This window comes from Odocoileus virginianus, chromosome 7 (genome assembly GCF_023699985.2).
Source record: "Odocoileus virginianus isolate 20LAN1187 ecotype Illinois chromosome 7, Ovbor_1.2, whole genome shotgun sequence".
Classification (NCBI taxonomy): domain Eukaryota; kingdom Metazoa; phylum Chordata; class Mammalia; order Artiodactyla; family Cervidae; genus Odocoileus; species Odocoileus virginianus.
This window is the reverse complement of record NC_069680.1, coordinates 17,246,365-17,270,278: the sequence shown is the minus strand read 5'-3', so window position 1 is coordinate 17,270,278 and position 23,914 is coordinate 17,246,365. Positions and strand designations below refer to the sequence as shown.

General features: G+C 45.3%; 1 protein-coding gene across 9 annotated transcripts in view; it reads left to right on the top strand.

The window, feature by feature from the left end:
* Positions 1–23,914, top strand: part of ABLIM1 (actin binding LIM protein 1) — a 325,950-nt gene that overhangs the window by 206,132 nt on the left and 95,904 nt on the right. For all 9 annotated transcript variants that reach the window (XM_070470245.1, XM_070470243.1, XM_070470242.1 and 6 more), the window contains 2 exons: positions 11,421–11,547; positions 13,401–13,494. In XM_070470245.1, coding sequence (XP_070326346.1) covers positions 11,421–11,547; positions 13,401–13,494 — 221 coding nt within the window. The remainder of the gene's footprint in view (positions 1–11,420; positions 11,548–13,400; positions 13,495–23,914) is intronic.

The following is a 23,914-nucleotide window of genomic DNA, read 5'->3' as shown; positions in this document are numbered from 1 at the left end:
TTTGACTGTGTAGATCACAACAAATTGTGGAAAATTCTTCCAAGAGATGGGAATACCAGACCACCTAGCTGCTTCCTGAGAAATCTGTATGCAGGTCAAGAAGCAACAGTCAGAACTGGACAGGGAACAACAGACTGGTTCCAAGTTGGGAAAGAAGTATGTCAAGGCTGTATATTGTCATCCTGCTTATTTAACTTATATGCAGAGTACATCCTGAAAAATGCTGGGCTGGATGAAGCACAAGCTGGAATCAAGATTGCTTGGAGAAATATCAATAACCTCAGATATGGAGATGATACCACCCTTATGGCAGAAAGCAAAGAAGAACTAAAAAGCCTCTTACTGAAAGTGAAAGAAGAGAGTAAAAAAGTTGGCTTAAAACTCAACATTCAGAAAACTAAGATCATGGCATCTGGTCCCATCACCTCATGGCAAATAGATGGGGGAACAGTGGAAACAGTGGCTGACTTTATTTTTGGGTGCTCAAAAATCACTGTGGATGGTGACTGCAGCCATGAAATTACAAGACGCTTGCTCCTTGGAAGAAAAGTTATGACTGACCTAGACAGCATGTTAAAAAACAGAGACATGACTTTGCCAACAAAGGTCCCTCTAGTCAAAGTTATGGTTTTTCCAGTAGTCGTGTATGGATGTGAGAGTTGGACTATAAAGAAAGCTGAGCGCCAAAGAATTGATGCTTTTGAACTGTGGTGTTGGAGAAGACTCTTGAGTGTACCTTGGACTGCAAGAAGATCCAACCAGTCCATCCTAAAGCAAATCAGTCCTGAATATTCATTGGAAGAACTAATGCTGAAGCTGTAACTCCAATACTTTGGCCACCTGATGCAAAGAGCTGACTCATTTAAAAAGACCCTGATTTTGGGAAAGATTGCAGGCAGGAGAAGGGGATGACAGAGGATGAGATAGTTGGATCGCATCACCGACTCAGTGGACATGAGTTTGAATAAACTCCCGGAGTTGGTGATAGGGAGGCCTGGCATGCTGCAGTCTATGGGGTTGCAAAGAGCTGGACGCGACTGAGCAACTGAACTGAACTGAACTGAACTGAACTGAAGCACCACCTAGGAAGTCCTGAGATACACTTTAAAAGGAGGAAATATTGGATTGATTGCCAAATACTAGGTAATAGAGGTCTTAGAAAATAGCTGTTCCCGGGCCTGCCTACAGCTTTCTCAATGAGGCTGATAATGTGGCCCTTGAAACCTTGTTTGTTGTGCAGTATTGTTTTCCCAAGAGAACAAGAACCTTCACCTAAAATAGCAGGTCAGAGGCTACTCTGGCTTGTGACGTTTCCATCATGGCCATCAAGATAGCAAAGGAAGCAACTGACCTAATCGAGGTCATGGGTGACTATGCAAAGTTTGGTTCAAGGTTACATATTCAGGTAACACAATGTTTTAAAGTAATTCTGCCTTGTTTTTAATGAATTTGAGAATATAAATTATTTAGAGCCACGGCAAATACACTGTACCAATGTATTTGAGTATAAATAAATATGAAATGTTTCAATTCCTGCCCCTCTGTCAGCCCCAACTGGTATTTTCTTATGACCCCACGAATTACTTTTTGGCCAATGCAGTATGGAACTTCAGAAGTGAAAAAGTACTTTTAAAATTAATCCCTTTTTTTTTATATGGGCCCTTTAAAAAATCTTTATTGAATGTGTTACAATATTGCTTCTATTTTTATGTTTTGGTGTAAGGCATGTAGGATCTTAGCTTCCCGACGAGGGATCAACCTGAGTCCCTTGCGATGGAAGGTAAAATCTTAACCGCTGGACCACCTTGGAAGTCCCAGAAAGTAATTCTTATAAATGCTTGGCATAACACATTTGCATTTTGCCCTCTATGTGTCCTTTCTTTTGGTGACCTCATAGCCATGGTATTTGCCGTGAGACACTAGGAAAGAAAACTGCCGATTCGTGTCAGTGACTTGACATGGACTGTGGCCAGTCGCTAGTTGCTGACTCATAGATGTCTGGTTAGAACCTGACAACACTGACCAGGACAGGTGAAGTCCAGAGGTCAGCATTCAACAATGTCTACTTGCTAGACGGATGCTCTTATCACCACTAAATGACGTGGTCTTTTTAATCAAAGGAAGGTTTTCAAACACCCAAACACCAAACCCCTTATACCTTAAAGATGCTAAAATTGTAAGCCAAGTCTTATCAAGAAAATAGCATTAAAAAGTCTGGATTTTTTTTTTTAATTCATAGGCTACAAAAAAGGGCCAGGCCAGTAACATAGGAGCATGTGGTCAGTTCAAGTGTGAGGACAGATGGCAGTTGACATTTCAACCCTAGGAAAGGATGGAAACCTTGGCAAAATAAAAATATCTGTCCTGTATAAAACAGGCAGCCACTACGTGCTTCCCACAGTTATTCCCATGGAGGGATCCACATGTCAGAGGCTCATCAGATGTGTTGAAAGCTTGTGTCAAAGGCAGCTTGTTAACCTCACAGCATCTGACCTATGTTTGCATCCCTCTTCTCTTGTCTCCAGTTTCTCTCTCTTTTGGAGAGAATGACTGCTCTCTGGCATTCTGCATATTCACCACTTTATCACACAGGGTCATGGAAAATCCACATCCTGTAGGAGCCATTGAATGACAAGATACGATGTCATTAAATCCAGGAGTCACATTAGCCAAACCCCAGAACTTAAATTGGGGGATTTTGCTTGTTTGTTCTCCTTAAAGTGCCTTATACTGACTCCTGGCCAGGGATAAAGTACCCCTAGTTAACAGTCTATTAAAAGGACTCCACGTGAATATGTTATAGGGTTTCCAAAGTCTTATCTACTATCTATTAATAATGACTTAAATCTGAAATGATTTGGTGTTTATTTATTCTTCATCCACGTATATAGCCATGAACTTATATGCTCATCTCTGTTGATGACAACCAGAGTTTCTTTTTTATTATCATTTTTAAAGAGGGATTCCAGGGAAAGCTTAAATTTTCTGGAACGTATATAGGCAACAGTATGAATCCTGAAATGTGTTTTTTTTTTTTAATTCTTAATTTTAAAGACTTTACAATAGAGGAAAGAAATACTCTGAATTAACTTAAAATCTCTATCGGCATAACTTCTCAGCATCTCAGCAAACATCAATTAAATGAGTAAAGTCTCTCTCTAGCCCCTTCTATGATTTGCATTTGTTGTTTTTCAATCATTCAGTCATGTCTGACTCTTTGCGACCCCATGGACTGCAGCACACCAGGCTTCCCTGTGCTTCACCATCTCCCGGAGTTTGCTCAAACTCATGTCCATTAAGTCAGTGATGCCATCCAACCATCTCATCCTCTGTTGCCCCCTTCTCCTCCTGCCCTCAATCGTTCCCAGCATCAGGGTCTTTACAGTTTACATTGTTTTCACAATAGTTCTCTGTCCCCACAAGTGAAAGTCATGCTTCAGCTCCATGGTAGATGTTTTTGCCAGTTGACAGCAAAAGAGGCAATAACCAGGGGAACAAATGCATGATTATAACTTTAAGCCCAGAAAATCCCTGCAAGCTGTGAAGGCCTGGGTTCATGTTCAAGAGCATTTGAGAATAAAGATTTCCACTCTGCAGTTAATGGGGCACTCTGTGTCTGTGTGACCTTGTACAAAGCACTGGTCCACCCCGGGCCTTATTTCCTGTGTGCCAAATGAAGCTTTTGCATCAAATGTCTTCAGAGTCTCTCTGGATCTCAGATGTTCTGTGAACTGTGAAGTGTGGATAACGACTGTCCTTCCAGGTTAGCGGAAGCCTTAAGGGAGGACTCAGGCAAAGTATGCAAGATCTTTTAAAAGTTAAGGGGTGAACAGTGATAACAACAATAGTAATGTTAATGGAAAGATGATAACTGTGGAATGAGAGAAACCAAAATGCCTTTTCCAGAGGCTCACAGTGGGTCTTGGTTATTTGGTTTCTGTTTGTTTTTTTACTTTTTGAACTTTTTACTCTGTGTTGGGGTAGAGCTGATTAACAATGTTGCGATAGTCTCAGGTGGACAGTGAGGGGACTCAGCCATACATAGACATGTATCCATTCTCCCCCAAACTCCTGGCACATCCAGGCTGCCACATAACAGTGAGTAGAGTTTCATGTGCTATATAGTAGGTCCTTGTTGATTATCCGTTTTAAATATGGCAGATGATACCTGTCTATCCCAAACTCCCTAACTATCCCTTCACCCCATCCCTCCCACCAGCAACCATAAATTCATTCTCTATGTCATTGAGTCTCTCTGTTTTGTAAGTAAGTTCATTTGTATCATTTCCTTTTAGATTCCACATTAGAAGGGATGTCATAGGCTATTTCTCCTTCTCTGTCTAACTTACTTCAGTTGTTTGTTAAGGAAAAGATGCAGTGTTGGTTTTATGAGGTTACCGCAGGTGTGAGGACAGACTTGGATTGTTTACCGTGTGCCTAGCACTGTGCTTGCAGATTACACATGTTCTGTCCACCCTCACAACAGCCCCAGAAGGTAATACTGTTCATCTGCCCGTTTTACAAATGAAGAAGCTGAAGCCCGCGTTACCTAGCTTGTGCAGCGTCCCTTGGTTCTGTGTCAGAGCTGTAATTGGACCCCAGGTCTCTGCCCAGACGTTCTTCATCCCTGAGTTGCACAATCAGCGTATAGAATGGTCAGAACACTCGTGGGACAAAACAGTGGTCTTGTTTTTTTTGTTGCTACTTTTATTAACCTCTATCAGAGCTCCCTTTCTCACCCTTAATAATATCTTAGGCAGTTCCATAGCTTTCTGCTCACTTTCAGCTCTTAAAAGTCCAGTACAGTCAAAGCCTTTATTCTCACATCCATATCAGATCTGTACCCTTTTCCCAGTTCAGATCAGATCCAAATAGGAGACCTGCAATAAGGAATACAGCCTCTTCTACGCGTTTTTATTACCTCCATCCGGTCCTGCTTGTGGCTCCTTGAGGGTCCGGGCAGAGGGGAAGTAAATGACAGGTATAGGGCACAAGATGTTTTACTGGCATTGTCATACTTGACTTTCAACTAACACTGGCTGGAGACATTAAAAAAAAAACTAGGGCTCATTTTGAATTCCTTGACAGAAGTGTGCAATTTCTGGCTAAGCTGTTTCAACAAACCCTCTCCATCCTCCCGAGCCTCAGGTCCTACTCCTCATGAGTGCTGACTCGCTTCAGTCATGTCTGACTCTTTTCAACCTTATGGACTGTAGCCTGCCAGGCTCCTCTGTCCATGGGATTCTCCAGGCAAGAATGCTGGAGTGAGTTGCCATGCCCTTCTCCAGGGGATCTTCGCCAGTCGGGGATCGAACCCACGTCTCTTATGTCTCCTGCACAGGCAGGCGGGTTCTTTACCACTAGCGCCACCTGGGAAGCCCCTGCTCCTCATAGCCTCTTAACTAGTGAAATCTCCCATGCTCAGCAGGTAGCTTTCTCAGGGGGGTTCATTCACGATGCTTGGATCCACATCCAAGCCACAGGACACACGGGCATCCTCAGTGAGCTAGACAGTGGCCATGCATGCCTCTCTGCCTTCTGTCTCTCCTTCGCCTGCCTTTAGGAAGGCATCCAGCCAGCTTCCTAACTTCCAAATCTTCCAGACTCCCACAGGCTCCAGGATCTTTGTTCCTGAACACCACCAAGCTCCCGGACAGTCCAGTCAGTTTGTCCCAAGACTAACACCAAGCTTCTCATGGACCCACAGAACCACCAGGGCCTGAGCACCCCCACTTAGTCAACATCTAGGTGGGGAGCAGGGAGCCAGTCCCCCCTTCTCCCAGGGTCCTTTAATCCCTCTCACAATATAGGGGAGCAAATACCCCAGGCCTGCTGTGTAGATAGCTCCCTGCCTGCTCTCCTCTCTGCCTTTTTGAATTTCTTTCTCTTTAAAGGATGCTAGAAATGTTAATAAAATAATTTCAGAGGTAGGGAGGCAGTAGGGGTTGAGTCATCAGGTAGATTCTACTATCCTTTGCCAAGTTCAGCCAGGGTATTGCTAGCAACCTGCTCTAGGAGATGGAATATTTATCATCATTGTTTTCAACTCTAAAACAATAGTCAAAAATTTCAAGACTCCGGGGAAAGCCCCATTCCATATTTTAGAAGCTTTAGGCCCAGATGGGTAGCCACTATGAGTGGCAGCTTTCACCTCCACTGATGGTTCTGGACTTGACAGAAGCCTGGAAAGGTGGGGATGATCGGGAATTCAGGTCCCACGATATTCCCTTTTCTGTAGCTTCATTCCTCAGCCTTCTGTTCCTAGAGCTGTCTTCATAGAGTAAGACATCTTTTTAGCTCTTACCCTTCCCGAACAGGAAACTCTAGGAAGGCTGAAATTGTTCTCAAAAAGAACATAGGTATCTAGGCTGACAGGACTTTCAAGGCAGCCCAACTGATGACACCTTTCTTAGCTTGGGGACACAGGTCACCTTCCAGAGAGCCATTTGTCACCTTCTTCATCTTAAATACTCTTGAAGCCCAGGTGTCCATGGCCCCATGCCAAGTAAAGAGAGATATATTAAAGGAGACAGACAGGATCCCTATTCTTGAGGATATTTATTGACTTTGAACAAAATGGTATAAATATGAAGCCAGGTGTGTACTTGGATGTTAGTTTAACTTGGCTGTAAGTAGCCAAGTCCCTGTTTTTCTCTTGGCTTCTGGTGCCAAGAATGAAATGCTTCGGGCGGAGTGTTTAAGGTTATTATGTTGTTCAGTCTCTCAGTTTTGTCCACTTTTTGCAACCCCATGGACTGCAGCATGTTAGGCTTCCCTGTCCATCACCAACTCTCGGAGCTTGCTCAAACCATGTCCATTGAGTTGATGATGCCATCCAACCATCTCATCCTCTGTCATCCCCTTCTTATTATAGCTTTCTTCTGTTTTCACATTTGGCCGTTGTGTGCCCCCATGGGAGGACCAGCAAGTTACTGGAGGGCTTGATTTCCTTGATGCTGCCTCATATTCACCTACTTCTGACTTTGGCAATAATTCCAGTGCCAATCAACCGACTTTCTATATTTATCAGCAGCTGCTCCAGTGATGTGGAAACAATTTTCTCAACAGCTGAAAAACATGAAGATAGAGAGGAGGACATTTTGTTCTTTATAAAAGAGCTTGGTTGGAATGAGCATAGCAGGCGTGAACCATCAGCATGAATCTTTCTATCTCTGCATCTTTTCTGTTTTCCCCAGCATGATGTCAGGTTTAAGGAGAGAATACAGTTTTGTCCAGAGAGGAACGAATGTGTAACCTCTGTGGAATATACTAGAATATTTTGAATCACCTGGGCCAGTGTTCTGGGCCAGAAGGCTGTCTTTGTTGATTTGCTTGATTTATGTCTTGTGGTTTGGGATGAAGGAGGCTCATCCCCAGCCTCTCCTTCCAGCCCAATTTCACCAGATGGCTGGCTCTTAGGTGTTCACATTTGGTAAATGCTTCTCTGTGAAACATGATCAAGATCAATTATAGATGGGATTTGCCCAGGGGACCAGTGGTTAAGAATCTGCCTTGCAATGCAGGGGACTCAGGTTCGATCCCTGGTCAGGGAAATAAGATCCCACATGCCTTGGAGCAACCAAGCCTGTGCACCACAAGTACTGAGATCCCAGCTACAACTAAGACTCGACACAGCCAAATAAATAAATATTTTTTAAAAATATCAGCTGTAGAATATATGCCCTCCCCAGAGCACTGCAGGGCATGGAGGATCTGAGAGATTCAGGACATCATCTGTGAGGTCAGAGGCTTCCAAACTGCAAGGCACTTTGACTCCATTGTTGTTCAGTCTCTACGTCGTGTCTGACTCTTCAACCCCATGGAATGCAGCACACCAGGCTTCCCTATCCTTCACTATCTCCCAGAGTTTGCTCTAACTCATGCCCTCTAGTCGGGATGCCATCCAACCATCTCATCCTCTGTCACTCCCTTCTCTTCCTGTCCTCAGTCCTTCCCAGCATCAGGATCTTTTCCAATGAGTCAATGTTTCGCATTATGTAGCCATAGGCATTGGCGCTTCAGTTTTAGCATCAGTCCTTCTAATGAATATTCAGGGTTGATTTCCTTTAGGATTGACTGGTTTGATCTTCTTGCTGACCAAAGAACTCTCAAGAGTCTTCTCCAGCCCCACAGTTCAAAAGCGTTCATTCTTCAGTGCTCAGCCTTCTTTATGGTCCGTATGGGGATCAAACCTGTGACTTTGGCGTTATTAGCACCACGCTCTAACTGAGCTAACTGGCCAGAATTTTGTGTACTGTGAAGAATAATGGATTGTGGAGAATAACTCCAGAAGAGTATGTCTCTGAAGCCCTCACAACATGCGTGGTTTACCAAAGCCACTGGCTGCAGAATAATCAGAGGGGTCAGGTCTGTGCTGAGATTGTGTCTCTGCTGCTGTTAGAGGTCTGGGGTATCTGGGCATTAATGTGCTTAGAAAAAGTGCAAGGCAGAGTCAAGAAACCTGGTTTCTAGTCCTAGCTCAGCCCCTACCAAGGAAAGGAGAACTATGTGGAACAACCATCAGGTATCACGTGTTCACTTCACAATGCAGGGTTTTTCTTCTTCCTCCCAGCAACCCTGAGAAGTGGGTCTGCATTTCAGAGATGAAGAAATGAGGATTCAGAGAGAGTAACTTTTCCTAGTTAGTGCCCAAGTCTTCCTAATTCTAAAGCTTGCCTGTCGCTGTCTCCCCACCTTTGATCTTCCTGGACCCCAGTGCTGCGAAGGGGAGATATGAAGAGCCCCGCCCACCTCCCTGAGCTCCCTTGTCTTCTGCTGTAGAAATGAAAAGCCATCTCTAAAGTTTGTTTTCTACTTGAAAAAGTCAACCAACCAGCATCTTGCATTTTATTTTAAATCTTTACTGCCACCTAGTGGGCATAATCTAATCAGAAGAATGAAAAAAAATTTCAGTTCACTTAAATTAAAACCTACCAATTAATTCATCTTATATTCACCTTGTGCTCTTATCCTTTAGAAATTGCATTCGAGCAAATATCATGGTCTTCCATTTTTATCTTTATAGTAAACTACCAGATGTCTGATTTCCTCTGAAAGATGCTGGGCATGATGTAAATTCCAGCTTTAAAAAAAAAAAAATTCATAATGCTTTGCGACCATACAATAATCACTAGCTTGTAATGGGCTATACTTACAAAATTCTAATCTTCAATACTCATAACTTGTATAGCATACTTTTAACTTTTTAAATATTTATTTGCTCAATTCTTTTTACGTTCTCATGATTTAGAAAAATGAGCTTATGTTGTACATACTGTTTTATAGCTTATTTTTTTATCCAGTCTATTTTGGACATCTTTCCGTGTCTGCACACAAATCTACCTTATTCCTTTTAACAGTATGTAGTATCCCATTAATGACGATGCAATAATTAATTTAACCACTTTCTTGTTAATGTCCGCATAGGTTGTTTTCAGTTTTATTGTTACAAAAATGCAGTAGGGGGTGAATATATATTTTTCAGGGGATAGACACACATACATTTGCATGCACATTCTTTTCAAAATTTATTTGCAGAGTGAAATTTTAGTCATAAGATTGCTGGATCTAAAGGTTATGTAAATATCGAGTGACCAAAGGTCACCAGAAACACATCTGTAGTCAAAAAATAAAAGTCAAGTGTACTTAAACTTCAGCAAGGAAGAAAACCAGAATAATTGTGAGCCACTGCTGGGTGACGTTTGGAGGAATTTTTATGGGACTTGGGCTTGTGCTGGGTACTATAGGAAAGTTTTTCTAGAAGAAGAGAGAATTCAAGCTGGGCTAGAAGTGTCATCATTAGCACAGGAGCAGCAGCCACAGCTGTGGTCAGAAGAGGGGGATGTTGAATCACTTTGGGTACCAAGAGGCCCTGTCTGCACATTTCTTTATTCTCTAAATGATTTTTGTGATCAATTGGGGATATCACAGGCAACCTGCCAGCAATGCTTTCTTTCCCTTTCTTGGGTATATTGATTTTAAATGTCTTTAGACATTTAAATTGCTTTCCAGAAAGGTTGCCCAATTTACATGCAGGCCTCAGAGATATTGCATGCTCAGTGGATTGGTTCCAGATCACCACTGTAAGGCAAATACAGCAGTTAAATGAGCCACACAAATTTTTTGCTTTCCCAGTGCATATGCAAGTTATATTTAGTCTATGTTGTAGTCTGCTGAGTGTGTGATAGCATTATGTCTAAAACAGCAATGTACACACCTGAATTAGAAAATATTGCTGAAAAAATGCTGCCATCTGAGCCTTCAGTGAGTCATAGTAGTAACATCAAATATGACTGATCACAGATCACCATAACAGATATAATAATAATGAAAAAGTTTGAAAAATTGGGAGAATTACCAAAAATGTGACACAGAGACATGAATTGAGCAAAGGTTTTTGAAAAGATGGTGCCAATAGACTTGATTGAGGTAGCATTGCCACAAATCTTGAAATATTAAAAAAAAGAAAAAATGTATTATCTTCAAAGCACAATATAATGGTGTATGCCTATACATTCTTCTGGGTTCTTTCAAATACTCAGCTTCCCTAATAATGATGTTTCTAATAATCAGAATAACAGCAACTATAATAATAGCAAACTTTCATAGAGACCTGAGTCCTTTATTCCATTGAATCCTCATCAGAGAACTTGAGACAGGCACTAATAACATCCTGGCTTTCATATGAGGACCCCAAGGCTTAGAAAAGGGGGGAACTAGCCTGGGTCACGTGGTTAGCCAACCACGAGCTGGGATTAAGAACCAGGGTGTCCCATTCCAGGGTCTACACTCTTTACTGTGAAGAAATACTTTCTTCTTTATCTTCTTCACAGGATCCTGCCACTGAGAATTTAAAGCTGAGGAATAAGGAGCCATTGAATTGATGATCACAAATTTTGGAAAGGCTGGTTTAGGTTGATAAGGAAGTAGAGTCCTGTTTACAAAAATGAGACTTATGACCATTGTTCCAGAAGTCTCACATACAGTATTAGGGAGGCAGGCAGCAAGGGGTGGGGGGTGGCTGGTACTTTGCTACTCACAGGTGCCCTCAATTAATAGAGGCTGATGAGCGCCTTCTTAAAATCACAGCCAAGACGCTATAATTAAATATTCTCTGGGCCAGCTGGAGCTCAGAGGCTATTTAAATCACCCCCAAGGAAATAAACAGATGAAGGACATCCAGGCCCTTGGATCTGCTGAGGCTCATGATGTTCCCACGCTAAGGGAGGATGGGGGGTCTGCGAGTCTCCTGGGGAGGATTTCGTGCAGGGCGAGAACGCGGAATGAAATGGTGCTTAAGTAAATAGTTATTGAGTGTGTGGTGGGTGCATGCTGGGGTTCAAAGCGGCCCACCTGCTTCGATTAGCAAAACTATGAATTTAACAAATGTGGAGTAACGGCCGGCGGCTGCTCTTTTCCAGACTGTGCTGGCTGCGGACGAGACATCAAGAATGGACAGGCCCTGCTGGCGCTGGAAAAGCAGTGGCACTTGGGTTGCTTTAAGTGCAAGTCCTGCGGGAAAGTCCTCACCGGCGAGTACATCAGCAAGTAAGCCTGGGGCGCAGGCGCGGATGGGACCTTCAGCAGGGGTGGGGCATCGCGGGCTGCCCTGCGTTCGCGGAACACACCCCAGCCCAGCCCATCAGACATAATGAAAGCCCTCCACGTTCCACAATGCGTACGAACTTTTTGCTATGAAACTTTGGAAAGGAATTTTATTCTTCTGTTGTTGCCTGTTGTAAATTTAATGAAACGTTCATCGTTGCCTAATGTAACAATTAACGAAGCTGACATAATGGTAGGCTATATGTTGCAACCAATTAAACATTTAGTAATTTTACTTTCCCTGATTCCCCCCCCCCCCACCCCCCCACCCCCCCCACCCCCCCACCCCCCCCACCCCGCCCCGCGCCCACCGTTTGAAACTACTGATAGTAAACCTTTATCCTCCTTCCAGGTCTCAGCCATATTCGTCGGCCCTCCCCTGTCCCCCGCCCCCCCCCCCCCAAAAAAAAACACGCGGCGTCTGGGCACTGAGCCCATTAGGACCAGCAGGGGTAGGTCCCTTCGAGTTAAGAGGCTGGGGTAGGTAGGAGCTAGAGCAGGTGACGTTTTGGGGTTTGGTTTAATGTGACCTTGAAAAGCTAGTTACAGTGGTTACCTTTTAAACTGAGGAAAGAAGGCGCATGGGGTGGGGAGGGCCGAGAGGCAGTAAGGGCAAATTTTCCCCATCCACTTTGAAAAGTGTTCTCCAACCAGCATCTATTAAAAAAACTTTTTTAAATGAATTTAATATATGAATTTATGTAGTGAAACAAAATAAGTAGCTTGGGCCCCACGCCCTAGAAATCTAATTCTGCAGATCTGGGGTAAAGCAAACCCTGATATTCAGGAGGCAGAAACTACACAGGTGATTCTGCTGCTGCTAAGTCACTTCAGTCGTGTCCGACTCTGTGGGACCCCATAGACGGCAGCCCACAAGGCTCCCCCATCCCTGGGATTCTCCAGGCAGGAACACTGGAGTGGGGTGCCAGTGCTTTCTCCTCAGGTGATTCTGAGGCACAGCCAAAGAGAACTGCTCTGCCTTTATCACTGATGCCTGTGCAGCGCCAGGTAACCAGGCTGTCTGGAGACGTTTTAACCCTCCCGTGCGATGGCACACCTACAACATGATATTTTAAAACTGTGTCATGAGGTAAGTGAGGGGCTTCCCAGGTAGTGCTCGTGGTAAAGACCCTGCCTGCCAATGCAGGAGGCATAAGAGATGCAGGTTTGACCCCTGGATGGGGATGATCACCTGGAGGAGGGCATGGCCACCCACTCCAGTATTCTTGCCTGGAGAATCCCACGGACAGAGGAGCCTGGCAGGCTACAGTCCAAAGGGTCGCAAAGAGTCGGACACGACTGAAGCGACTTAGCACGCATGCAAGAGGTAAATGAAGGCGGTTGCAGGAGGATGGTTGTGAGGCCCTGGACGCCCAGGCTCCCTCAGGGTCAAGGAGAAGGCGTCTCCACGCTCTTGGGAGGCTCTGGTGTGTGAATCAAGGAGGTGTTGGGGAGGAGACGAGGAAGAGGAGCATGGGATACAGCTGAAGCCGGTCAGGCCTGGTGCTGCAAGAGAGGGGTGCCATGTTTTTTGCTAGTGAGGTCTGAGGCAGTCGAGGAATGAGCAGCGACAGCCATTTGGCTGTTACTTCCACGTGGCTTGGAGAACCTCAGCACTCTCTCTGGAGAGTTTGCTCTTGTGAGTTTTGACCCTGCCTCACCAGGTCTCCTGCAGGCATGTGAATGGTGGTTGAGCGAGAAATAACTTATGCTCCCCTTCTGTGCAACTGGGCGGAGAGAGATGGGGTCTGGGCGTCTTTCCTGCCCTCGGAAGCTGAGTTCATTTTGTCCTGCAGGGACGGTGCTCCGTATTGTGAAAAGGACTACCAGGGGCTCTTCGGGGTGAAATGTGAAGCCTGCCACCAGTTCATCACAGGGAAAGTCCTGGAGGTAAGTCACACACGGGCTCCCCTCAGAGCCATCGTCAGGGTCCTCGGGGCTCTCGGAAACACTCAAGGGTCTCTTTTTTTCCATCTTTTTCTCACGTGCGGAGGAAAGAAAGTAGTTGCAGGTGACACATCACTTAGAAAATGTCTGTAACACTGTCTTCTCAGGCAGTGTCTACTTCATGCTGGAAACTGGAAGGATAGAGACTACGAGGGAAAAAAAGAATGAAAAAGAGTCTATGAGGAATTATGTAGGAGGAACAGTTATATTAAATTGTTCTTTTAAGAGGAAATGTGCTCGAGCCACATGTGTCTGTGTGTACAAATGTGTGTATATGTGCCCACATATCTGTGTGTGCACATATGTGTGTGCTGATGCGTGTACACATGGGAGCATACAGACTCAGGGAACAGAGGCTCTGAATGGAAGTTAAGAGGAGAAAATCGTTAGAGGTGAGGGCGTAGGCTTCCTCACCCTTAGAAAACCACATCCTGTGTGACCCAGAACGTCCTGTGGCCCAGGCTGACAGAAGCCTGTCAAGTTCAGGTGTGACTGACTGACTTGCACCAGGAAACTTGGTTCCTGCTTTCTCAGCAGTCGCCCCGCCAGCTTCTGCCTCTGGGCGGAGCTGAGCTCCTGAGTTGGCGCCATCAGTAGACTTGGGGCCAGAGGTCAGAGAGTCACTGCCCGCCTGCCCACAGGCCTGTGAGGTGTTAACCCACTCTCATGGAAAAAGTAAGGGCTTCCCAGGTGGCTCAGTGGTAAAGAACCTGCCTGCTAGTACAGGAGATGCAAGAGACGAAAGAGACGTGGGTTCGATCCCTGGGTCAGGAAGATCCCCTGGAGGAGGAAATGGCAATCCACTCCAGTATTCTTACCTAGAGAATTCCGTGGACAGAGGAGCCTGGAGGCCTACAGTACACATGGTCACAAAGAGTTGGACACGACTGAGCGCACACACACACAGGAAAAGTAAAGATTGCCTCACACCCACCCCGAGTCTCAGGGTGAGGATGTGTGCTGAGCAGAGCTGAGTCAGGACGCCCAGTGGAGTCCTGGGAGGGTGACTGGGCAACTTGTCACATTGCTTCTATAGACACCAGGTCACTATATCCACATCACCACATTCAAACTTCCCAGCAGGGTGTGGTCCGGGGACCCAGGACATGAATCTGAGGGGCCCCCTAGGTGTCCCTGGGCATCTTTTGTGGGTGTGGTCTTCCTAATCCCACAGCAAGCCCCATGATGCCTTCCTGCCCATGAAATGCAGGGCAGGGGGCTGTGCTGGCTCTGTGCTGGACCTCGTCCAGCTATTTAGATTTGAGATGCAGGTCGTCAGTGCCATTACCTCTGACCCAGAGGAACAGTGTTTCGGGATGAGGAACAGCAATGGCAGGGGCTCAGCAGCAAGGACAAGTACAGCCAAGAAATAAGGTCGTTTGGGCAGGAGTGTGGGTGAGAGAGAGGATGCTGGAGGGAGGGAGGGTCCCAAGTGTGAGGACCTCAGAAATCACAGCCAGGAGTTTGCCTTTACCTCCTGATGGTAAAGGATGGTGGGAAGTATTGAAGTGATTGTAGCTGGAGCATCATGTGATAGGATCAGACTGCTGTGTGAAGAATGGGAGGGAGTCCTCAAATGAGTGTGCCCCCCTGTTCATAGCAGCTCTGCTCACACCAGGCAGAAGGGAAAACAACCCACGAGTACATGGATGGATGGATAAACACAGTGTAGTATTTAGAGACAGTAGACTGTCCCTCAGCCTTAGGAAGGAATTCTGACACATGCTACAGCATGCATGTACCTTGAAAACATTATGCCAAGCGGTAGAAGAGGCCACAGAAGACCGCATACTGTATGATTCTATTTAGATGAAATATCCAGGATAGATAGATCCATAGAGAAAGCAGTTACCTGGACTTGAGGGCAGGGAGAGAGTGGGGAGTAGCTGCTTATTGGTTCCCACTTAGGGTGATGAATCTGCTTCAGAAACAGAGGAAGTGGTTGCACGACCTTGTGAATATCCTAGATGTCATGGAATTGTTCCCTTTCAAATGGTATATTTGATGTTATGTGAATTTCACCTCAAATGAAAAACATTAATGGATGGAAAAGGGAGGTCACATTGGGGAGAGCTTTGGACAGCAAACAGCGGTGCCATTGGCTGGAGTGCACCTGAAGAGTGGACACCCACCACCCACACACGGTTGGGGTAAGGGGGATCTTTCATGGCCCTTCCAGTAAGGCTTTTATTGCAAGTCCAAGGATACTTCAAGGCTGAGTTTGGGGCCCAAGGTCATGCACGTCCTTAAGAAAGCTATTGGAGAACATGGGCATGATGCATCCAGAGTGTCGCTTGAAGTCTAGCCATCCCATCCCAAGACACAAGTGCAGTGGTCCTTGTCTGTCCTCTGAATATGTCCCTCGTCCCTCCACAGAGTGAGGAGCCCTGTGAGAGACTCAACAGAATTTCCTTTGAGCTTCCCAAGTTTGATCTGCTTACACGGGACTGAAATAAACCTATTGAGGTGGAAGCTGTTAGGAAATTTCATTTTAAAACAGCAGTATGATGGGGTTTAGACTTACTGGAGTGATCCATGCATGAAAATACCAAATCACTATGCTGTACTCCTGAAACTAATATAATATTGTATGTTGATTCTAATTCAGTAACAAATAAATAAAACACCAGAGCTATTTCCCAGATGTTTGGCTGTAGCTAAAGGGGCAGGAAGACAGTGAATGCAGCCCCCAGCTTGGAGCCCCCACGATTGTAGAGAGTGTGGATGGAGGCAGCTGTCTCCTCAGGCCACATGTGGGACTGTGTCCCCCCAAAAAAGAGTTGGCAAGACAAAAGGACTGAGGGGGGAGGGTGTTCATTACCTTCAGATTTAGTTCAACAGCTGTGGGAAGGAATCTCTAAGAGAAAACTGGATCCAAGAACATGCTGGGTTGGACACATCTGCTCGCTCCACTTTTTCCCCTGGAGGCTGAATACTTCGATGCTTATAGGGGCTGTGAGGGCCCCTTACCACGTTGGCTTCAGGCCTCCATGAGGGCTGATGGTGGGGGTGAAACCTTGCACCCTTTCCACACAGAACCACAGAAGTGGGGCTTCTGGGAGCAGTTTGCAGCGGGGTTCCAAGCAGAGTCAAGACCCACCCAGTGGGCGTGCTATCCCTCAGATACGGGTGTGTGATCTAGAAAAACGTCCTGCACTGTGAGCACACCGACATGTGACAGCTCGTGAGTCAGCCTGGCCCAGCTCCCAGCAGAAAACCCTGAGCTCCTCCCTCTGCCTTTATTCTCTGATCCACTGTAGGTGCAGCAGGATGGGTCTGATTTGTTGTAAATACTATAATCCTTGTTTTGGTTTGTGTATTCCCCATTTTTAAAATTACAGTGAAATCCACATAATATACCTGGAGTAGGAAATAGCAACCCTCTCCAGTATTCTTGCCTGGAGAATCCCATGGACAGAGGACCATTGGTGGACTGCAGTCCATGGAGCTGCAAAGAGTTGTACACAACTGAGCACATACCACATAACATAAAATGTACCATCCTAACCATGTCTCAGTGTACACTTCCATGTATTATGTAGATTTACAATGTTGTGGAACTGTCACCAGCATCCAGTTCTGTAGCCCTTTATGTCTTATAAAACTGAAATCTGTGCTTATTAAACAGTAACGCCCCATCCCCCTCTCCCCATAGCACTTGGCAGTGACCATTCCACTTTATCTCTGTGAATTTGACAACTCTGAGTATCTCGTATAAATGGAATCACGTAGTGTTTGTGGGTTTGGGTTTTTGTTTTTTGTTTTTTTAGAGATGGCCCTTTTTCACTTGGGCTTCCCTAGTGGTTCAGCTGGTAAAGAATCTGCCTGTGCATGTATGTGGGAGACCTGGGTTTGATCCCTGGGTTGGGGAGATCCCCTGGAGAAGGGAACAGCTACCCTCTCCCATATAGTGGCCTGGAGAACTAACTCCATGGACTGTAAAGAGTCAGATACAGCTGAACAACTTTCACTTTTTCACTTAGTATAATGTCTGTAAGTTTCATCCAGGTGATAGTGTGTGAAACTTTCCCGCTCCTTTTTCAGGCTGAATAATATTCCATTGTATGGGCATACCACAGCATGCCTTTCCAGTCTGTTTGGTTTTGCTGTTGCTGATTGATTTTACCCATAGAGATCGTGAATGTTTCGTGAGTTCCCTCTGTCTTCTGTAACAGTGGTGGCTTAGAACCACAGAAACTCTCTCTCACAGTTCTGGGGCCAGAAGTCCACAGTTGAAGTGTCGGCAGGGCTCCCTGCCAAGGCTCTCGGGGAGGATCTTTCTTTGCCTCTTCCAGACTCTGGTGGCTGTGGCTACGTTACTCTGATCTCTGCCTTGGTCTGTACAGAGCCTTCCCCTCTGTGCTCTCTCTTCCCTCTGTGTCAGACCTCCTCTGCCTTTCTCTTTGAAGGTCCCTTGCCATTGGATTTAAGGTTCATCAGCATCCCAGGTCAGATGAGGCAGTGGCACCCCACTCCAGTCCTCTTGCCTGGAAAATCCCATGGATGGAGGAGCATGGTAGGCTGCAGTCCATGGGGTCGCTAAGAGTTGGACACGACTGAGCGACTTCACTTTCACTTTTCACTTTCATGCATTGGAGAAGGAAATGGCAACCCACTCCAGTGTTCTTGCCTGGAGAATCCCAGGGATGGCAGAGCCTGGTGGGCTACCGTCTATGGGGTCGCACAGAGTCGGACACGACTGAAGCGACTTAGCAGCAGCAGCAGCATCCCAGGTGGCGCTGGTGATAAAGAACCCTCTGCTGATGCAGGAGATGTAAAAGATGCAGGTTCGATCTCTGGGTCAGGAAGATCCCCTGGAGAGGGCACGGTAACCCACCCCACTATTCTTGCCTGGAGAGTCCCATGGGCAGAGTAGCCTGGCAGGCTACAGTCCATAGCGTCGCAAAGAGTCGGACACGACTGAAGAGACTTCACACGCACCGGATCTTCCAAGATGATTCCTTCATTCCAGGATCCTTAGCTTAATTACATCTACAAAGACCCTTTTTTCAGGCATGCCAAGGTTCCAGAGATTTTGTGTGGATATATCTTTGGTGGGAGGGAGGGGGGCACCATTTCAGTCAATGTGGAAACTTACACAAGTCTCATCCCAGTGAGGGCTGAAGCTCTGATGTGGTTTTAATGGAACCCTCGCTGAGCATCAGAGATGTCCTGAGACCGCTTCTGGACGTGTTTCATCCGAGATACCACCAGACACCTGAAGGAGCTTTAAGAAGGAGGAAGGTCCTGGAACAATGATCAAGGAGCTCCAGGCTCAGCTATGTCAGTAACTCCTGAGGAATTTGGGACAGGTCATTTAGCCTCTTTGAGACTATCTTCATGTATAGGTAAAAGGACTTCCGGATGTAGAAGTGTGGAAGGTAAAGGAAAAGAACCTGTCACATGTCTGCCCCCTTCCCTCCCCTGTTCTAACATTCTGTCTCCCTCTGTTGTTTTTTCTTTTTTGGAATATAACTGTCTTACAGTGTTATGTTAGTTTCTGCTATACAACAACGTGAATCAGCTATATGTCTACATATATCTGCTCCCTCCCGAGCCTCCCTCCCGCCTCCTGCTTGCACCCCTGCAGGTCCTCACAGAGCACCGAGCACTATAGCTCCCTGTGAGTACAGCAGCTTCCCACTAGCTATCTGTCCTCCACACGGTAGTGTATCTATGTCAGTGCCACTCTCTCACTTCATCACACCGTCTCCTTCCCCCGCCGTATCCACAAGTCCATTATCTATGCCTGTGTCTCTGTTCCTGCCCTGCAGATAGGTTTGTCAGTACTGTTTTTCTAGGTTCCCTGTATGTGCATTAATATGTGATATTTGTTTTTCTTTTTCTGACTCATTTCATGCTGTGTGACAGACTCTAGGTCTATCCATGTCTCTACAAATGACCCTATTTGATTCCTTTGTAATGGCTGAGTCATAATTCATTGTACATATGTATGACATCTCCTTTACCCATTCCTCTGTTGATGGATATTTAGGTTACTTCCCTGTCCTGGCCGTTGTAAATAGTGCTGCTATGAACACTGGGGTACATGTGTCTTTTTGAATTATGGTTTTCTCATGTGCCCAGTAGTGGGATTGCTGGGATAAACCCTTCCCAGGATGTGGGCTTGAGGGGATGGGGAGGAGAGCCTTCATGTACTTTAATGGCTTTAATGAAAAGGGCTTCAGTGATAGGAAATCAGGGATCTACTTTTGGTTCTGGAATTCACAGCTGTGTGACCTTGGGCAAATCAATTTCTTTGATTTTTTTCTTTAATATACAAATGTTAAAATATATATGTAAATCCAAGACTTGGGCCACTTGACCTCTAAATTTCCTTTGGTTCTAAGGATCTGAATTCTATAATTCTCCTTGTCTTAGATATAGTCTTGGATCTAAGGGGTCAGAGCCAGCAGTTCTTTTTTTCTGGAGAGATTTTCTAGAACACTCAGCATATAGCATACACTCAAACTGTAGTTTTCTCATTAGCTTGCTTTCAGTTCTGTTTTTGAGGGTCATCTTGCTATAAGTGGCACATCTTTTAGAGCTTATGCTAATTAACCTATAAATTCAGGCGCGTTCTAAAGATGCTTACAACCTGCCTCCTAAGAAAGAAGTCCAAAAGCAGATTTGCGTGAGATACAGCCAACAGCCTGCTATCTCCATCTGCATCTCTAAACTCTTCTCAGAGCAACCTTCCTCCTCCCAGTCCTTACTTCCCTTCCCTGCACCCACCCTGCTCCCTTCTGCCTTAGCAGCCCAGAGGTAACAGGACTCGACGTGAGCCTTCAGACTTAGGTCACAGATGTCAGTAGACATTAGGGGCATTCCTTTGTTGTGAATTTCCTTCCATCTTTTTGTTGGATGGTCCTAGGAGATCTCTGACTCCGACAAACTTCATTTCCTGGGTTCAGGTTGTTACCTGCCAACTTTCCCAACAAAGAAAGCAGCAACAAAAGCATTGCAAAATGAATGCAATACAGAAAAAAAAAAAAAAAAAAAGCTAATGTCAAACTGGACACAGAAGTCTGGAGGATAAAGGAAAAGAGCCTGTCCACCCCCTCCCTGCCCAGGGCTGTTCCATCTGCAGACCGAGGGTGGTCTTGAGTTCTCTGAGTCTGTCTGTCCTCTTGCACAACTCCCTCCCCCAGGGAGCTCAGTGTTTACCAAGCTCTCTAGCATTCCTTCAAGACTAATTTGCTCAGGATTGGCTGGCTGTGCAGACAGGGCCACCCTGAGCAGGCACCTGGCCATCTGCACCGGAGCCTCCTGTGTACTCAGGCCCCAGAGACAAAACCAGAGTGGTGTGTCTGCATTCTTCCCAGGGGAGGAGGGCAGGGCTCCCAGTCTCTCCCTGGCCTTCTTCCTCAGGTCACCACACCCAGGAAATCAATCCTCCTGTCTTTCCAGAAGGGCTGGTGGCCCACATTGTGCTGGGGTGGGCTGTTTACTTTGCCGCTTGTGCTCTCCTGGGAAGAATGTGTGGCAGGGTCTGTTACAATTTGAATGTCTCAGATGTAAGAGACCCTGACACGTGGCCTGTGGCCAATCCTTTGTGCATTTCCATCCCCACCCACGGGCAGCACTGTCTTTATCTGTTAACTTGGAAGTGATGGACGAAAGGACAGGACTTAGGCTGGCTTTAGACCCTTCCTGCTGGATCCCCTGAAGTGTAGCAAATCTACTCACCACGTAATTCAGCAAATCCTTTTCCTTGTTTCTCTGAAGGTTTAAAAATAGTGGCTTTGTTTTATCTTGTTTTGTTTTTACTTTGTTTACGTTTCAACTAAAACTCCTTTTTCATAAAGCCCAAGGACAAATGTTTATGATGTTCCTGTGAAACTAATTCACATTACAAACTGGAGGTCCCATCCGCTTCCTTCCTTTTGCTGTATTTTAAGCATGTTCTGAAATGAGTAGTTCTTGGTCTGGGCTCACCTGTTATCTAATGATAGGAAACATAAGCTGTTTCAGGGCACTTGCATGGCAGACAGTCTTTGTCATCGTTGAACATATAATTTGCAAAGAGACTGAACGGTGAAGTCCCTCCTTTCTTGTTCTGTGCATGTCCTTAAATGCAAGCAAGGCTAATAAACCATGTTCAGGCAGAAAACTAATTGCATTCTTCTCATTCCTACTGTGGTCCCAGGAATTCGTACCTCCTTCCCCTTAATTGTGGACCCAAAGGATCCACGGAAGGGAAAAGAATCAAGTAATGTTAGAAGTTTTGAGTCAGATGGTCTCTGCCCTGGTGAAGAGTGAACCACCACAATAGCAGGCTTTTGCATAATAAAAATATTTAACATCTACAAATGATCTCATAAATATTTGATCCTCACGATAGTCCTGTAAAGTGATGAAAGCAGTTACCACTGACCTCCATCTGCAGATGAGGCTGCTGCGCTAAAGGCCTGGAGGCTGGCTGGTAACAGAACCATGATTAGAAGTCTCAGTTCTCAGAAAATAGAAACACATGTGTACATACATGCACACCCACATACACACACTGATTCATGATCCATGTGGCAGTAATCATTGCAGAGAACAAGTAATTAAATTGCCTCCTGAAATAACTTACAGAAGGACCAATATTTACCATTTCTGGGGAGATGAAGAAAGTCTATCTGATGAGTGGCCTTGTTATATCTGTTTTTAGGGCAGTTAACATTTGTTGTTTCTTTGGTTTCCTTTATACCTGTGTAAAATGTCGCCAAAGGTTGGGGACCCTGTGCAGAGTCTGTGGCGTTTCTACATAGTCGTGCCTCATTCTGTCTTGCCCTCTTTACTCAGCTGGAGGCTCCACAAGGGCACCTGACTTGGGCCATGGAGACAATTGTAGGTGGATGGCACTGTCTCAGGCGAGGGAACACACTTTCTTTACAGAGCTCTGGCTGAAGATGCCCCAGAGCTCCATGGAGAGTCAAGAAGAGCTTTGAGGCCATTCCTATACAGGCACACACTAGTCACTTTTCCTAATTTAAAATAGAAATTAACAATAAACTGCAGCAACGGCTTCGTCTTAAATATGAGTTAAGCAAGATGTACTATATTCATACAATGGAATATTGTTTAGCAATAAAAAGGACCAAGGTCCTGATACCTGCTACAGAATGGACGAACCTTGAAAATATCCTAAATGAAAGAAGCTAGTCACAAAAGATCACCAATTAGATGATTCCTAGAACAGGCAAATCTGTAGAGACAGAAAGTCTACTGGTGGTTGCCAGGGTCTGGTGGGAGAAGGAAATAACTGTCAATGGGTATGGAGTTTTGTTTGGAGGTGATGAAATGTTCTTGAATTAGATAGTAGTGATGGTTGCACAAGTCTGTGAATCAATCAATACTAAAAACTACTGAATTGTGCACTTGAAAAAAAAAGAATTTTATGGCATGTGGATATCCCAGTGTAGGTAGATAGGTAAATAGACAGATAGATATACATACACATACATCTGTCCATCTAAGAAGAGATATACAAGGTGATAGAGAGTTGGGATCCAGTATTTCTCAGTTTCCTTATCTGTAAGATGAGGCTGCTAATTGCTACCTCATAGAGCTGCAGGATTTGAAAATAAAGGCATGAAAATCTTTAGCATAATTAGTAGCCAGGTTAGTCCCTTCTCCTTTCCCCCTCTCCTTTCTTCCAGTCTTTGATGGTTTCACTTACTAGGGAGTGGATAAAGAACAAGAATGAGCTTCCCTTGGGGCTCAGACAGTAAAGAATCTGCCTGCAATGCAGGAGACCCAGGTCTGACTCCTGGGTCAGGAAGATCCCCTGGAGAAGGGAATGGCTACCCACTCCAGTATTCTTGCCTGGAGAATCTCATGGACAGAGGAGCCTGGCTGGCTACAGTCCATGGGGTCATACAGAGTCAGACAGGACTGAAGTGACTTAGCACACACACATGCAAGGGACAAGAATAGAGATTCAAGTCAATAAATGTCTTCATGCCAGATTGTCTGTGAGCTTCTTTCCTGTGTGGGCTTTAAACTTTCATGCCCTCGCATGCTCATAGGTTGTCATTGCACAGAACTGTGCCCTTGATCATAGTGTGTGACCTGATTAACATATAATCTCCCCAGCGTGGGAAAGGAAACTCAAGTTTAAGTCTGAAGTATGGTTTATGATGCATTGGTCACTATATCCTATTTGCAGATAATAACCTGGTGCTAATATTTTCTTCCCTGCATCATTAATAGATTAGGAATCAGCCCAGTAGACACAGGAAGCACACTGACATGACAAATGGTTGGAGGAAAATTTCTCTGATTCACCCAAAGTTATCCACTTTGTCCTACATTAATGATGAGAGGAAATATGTTGCCAGGGTAACAGAAGACTGTTCACAGGCAGTAAAGGTTC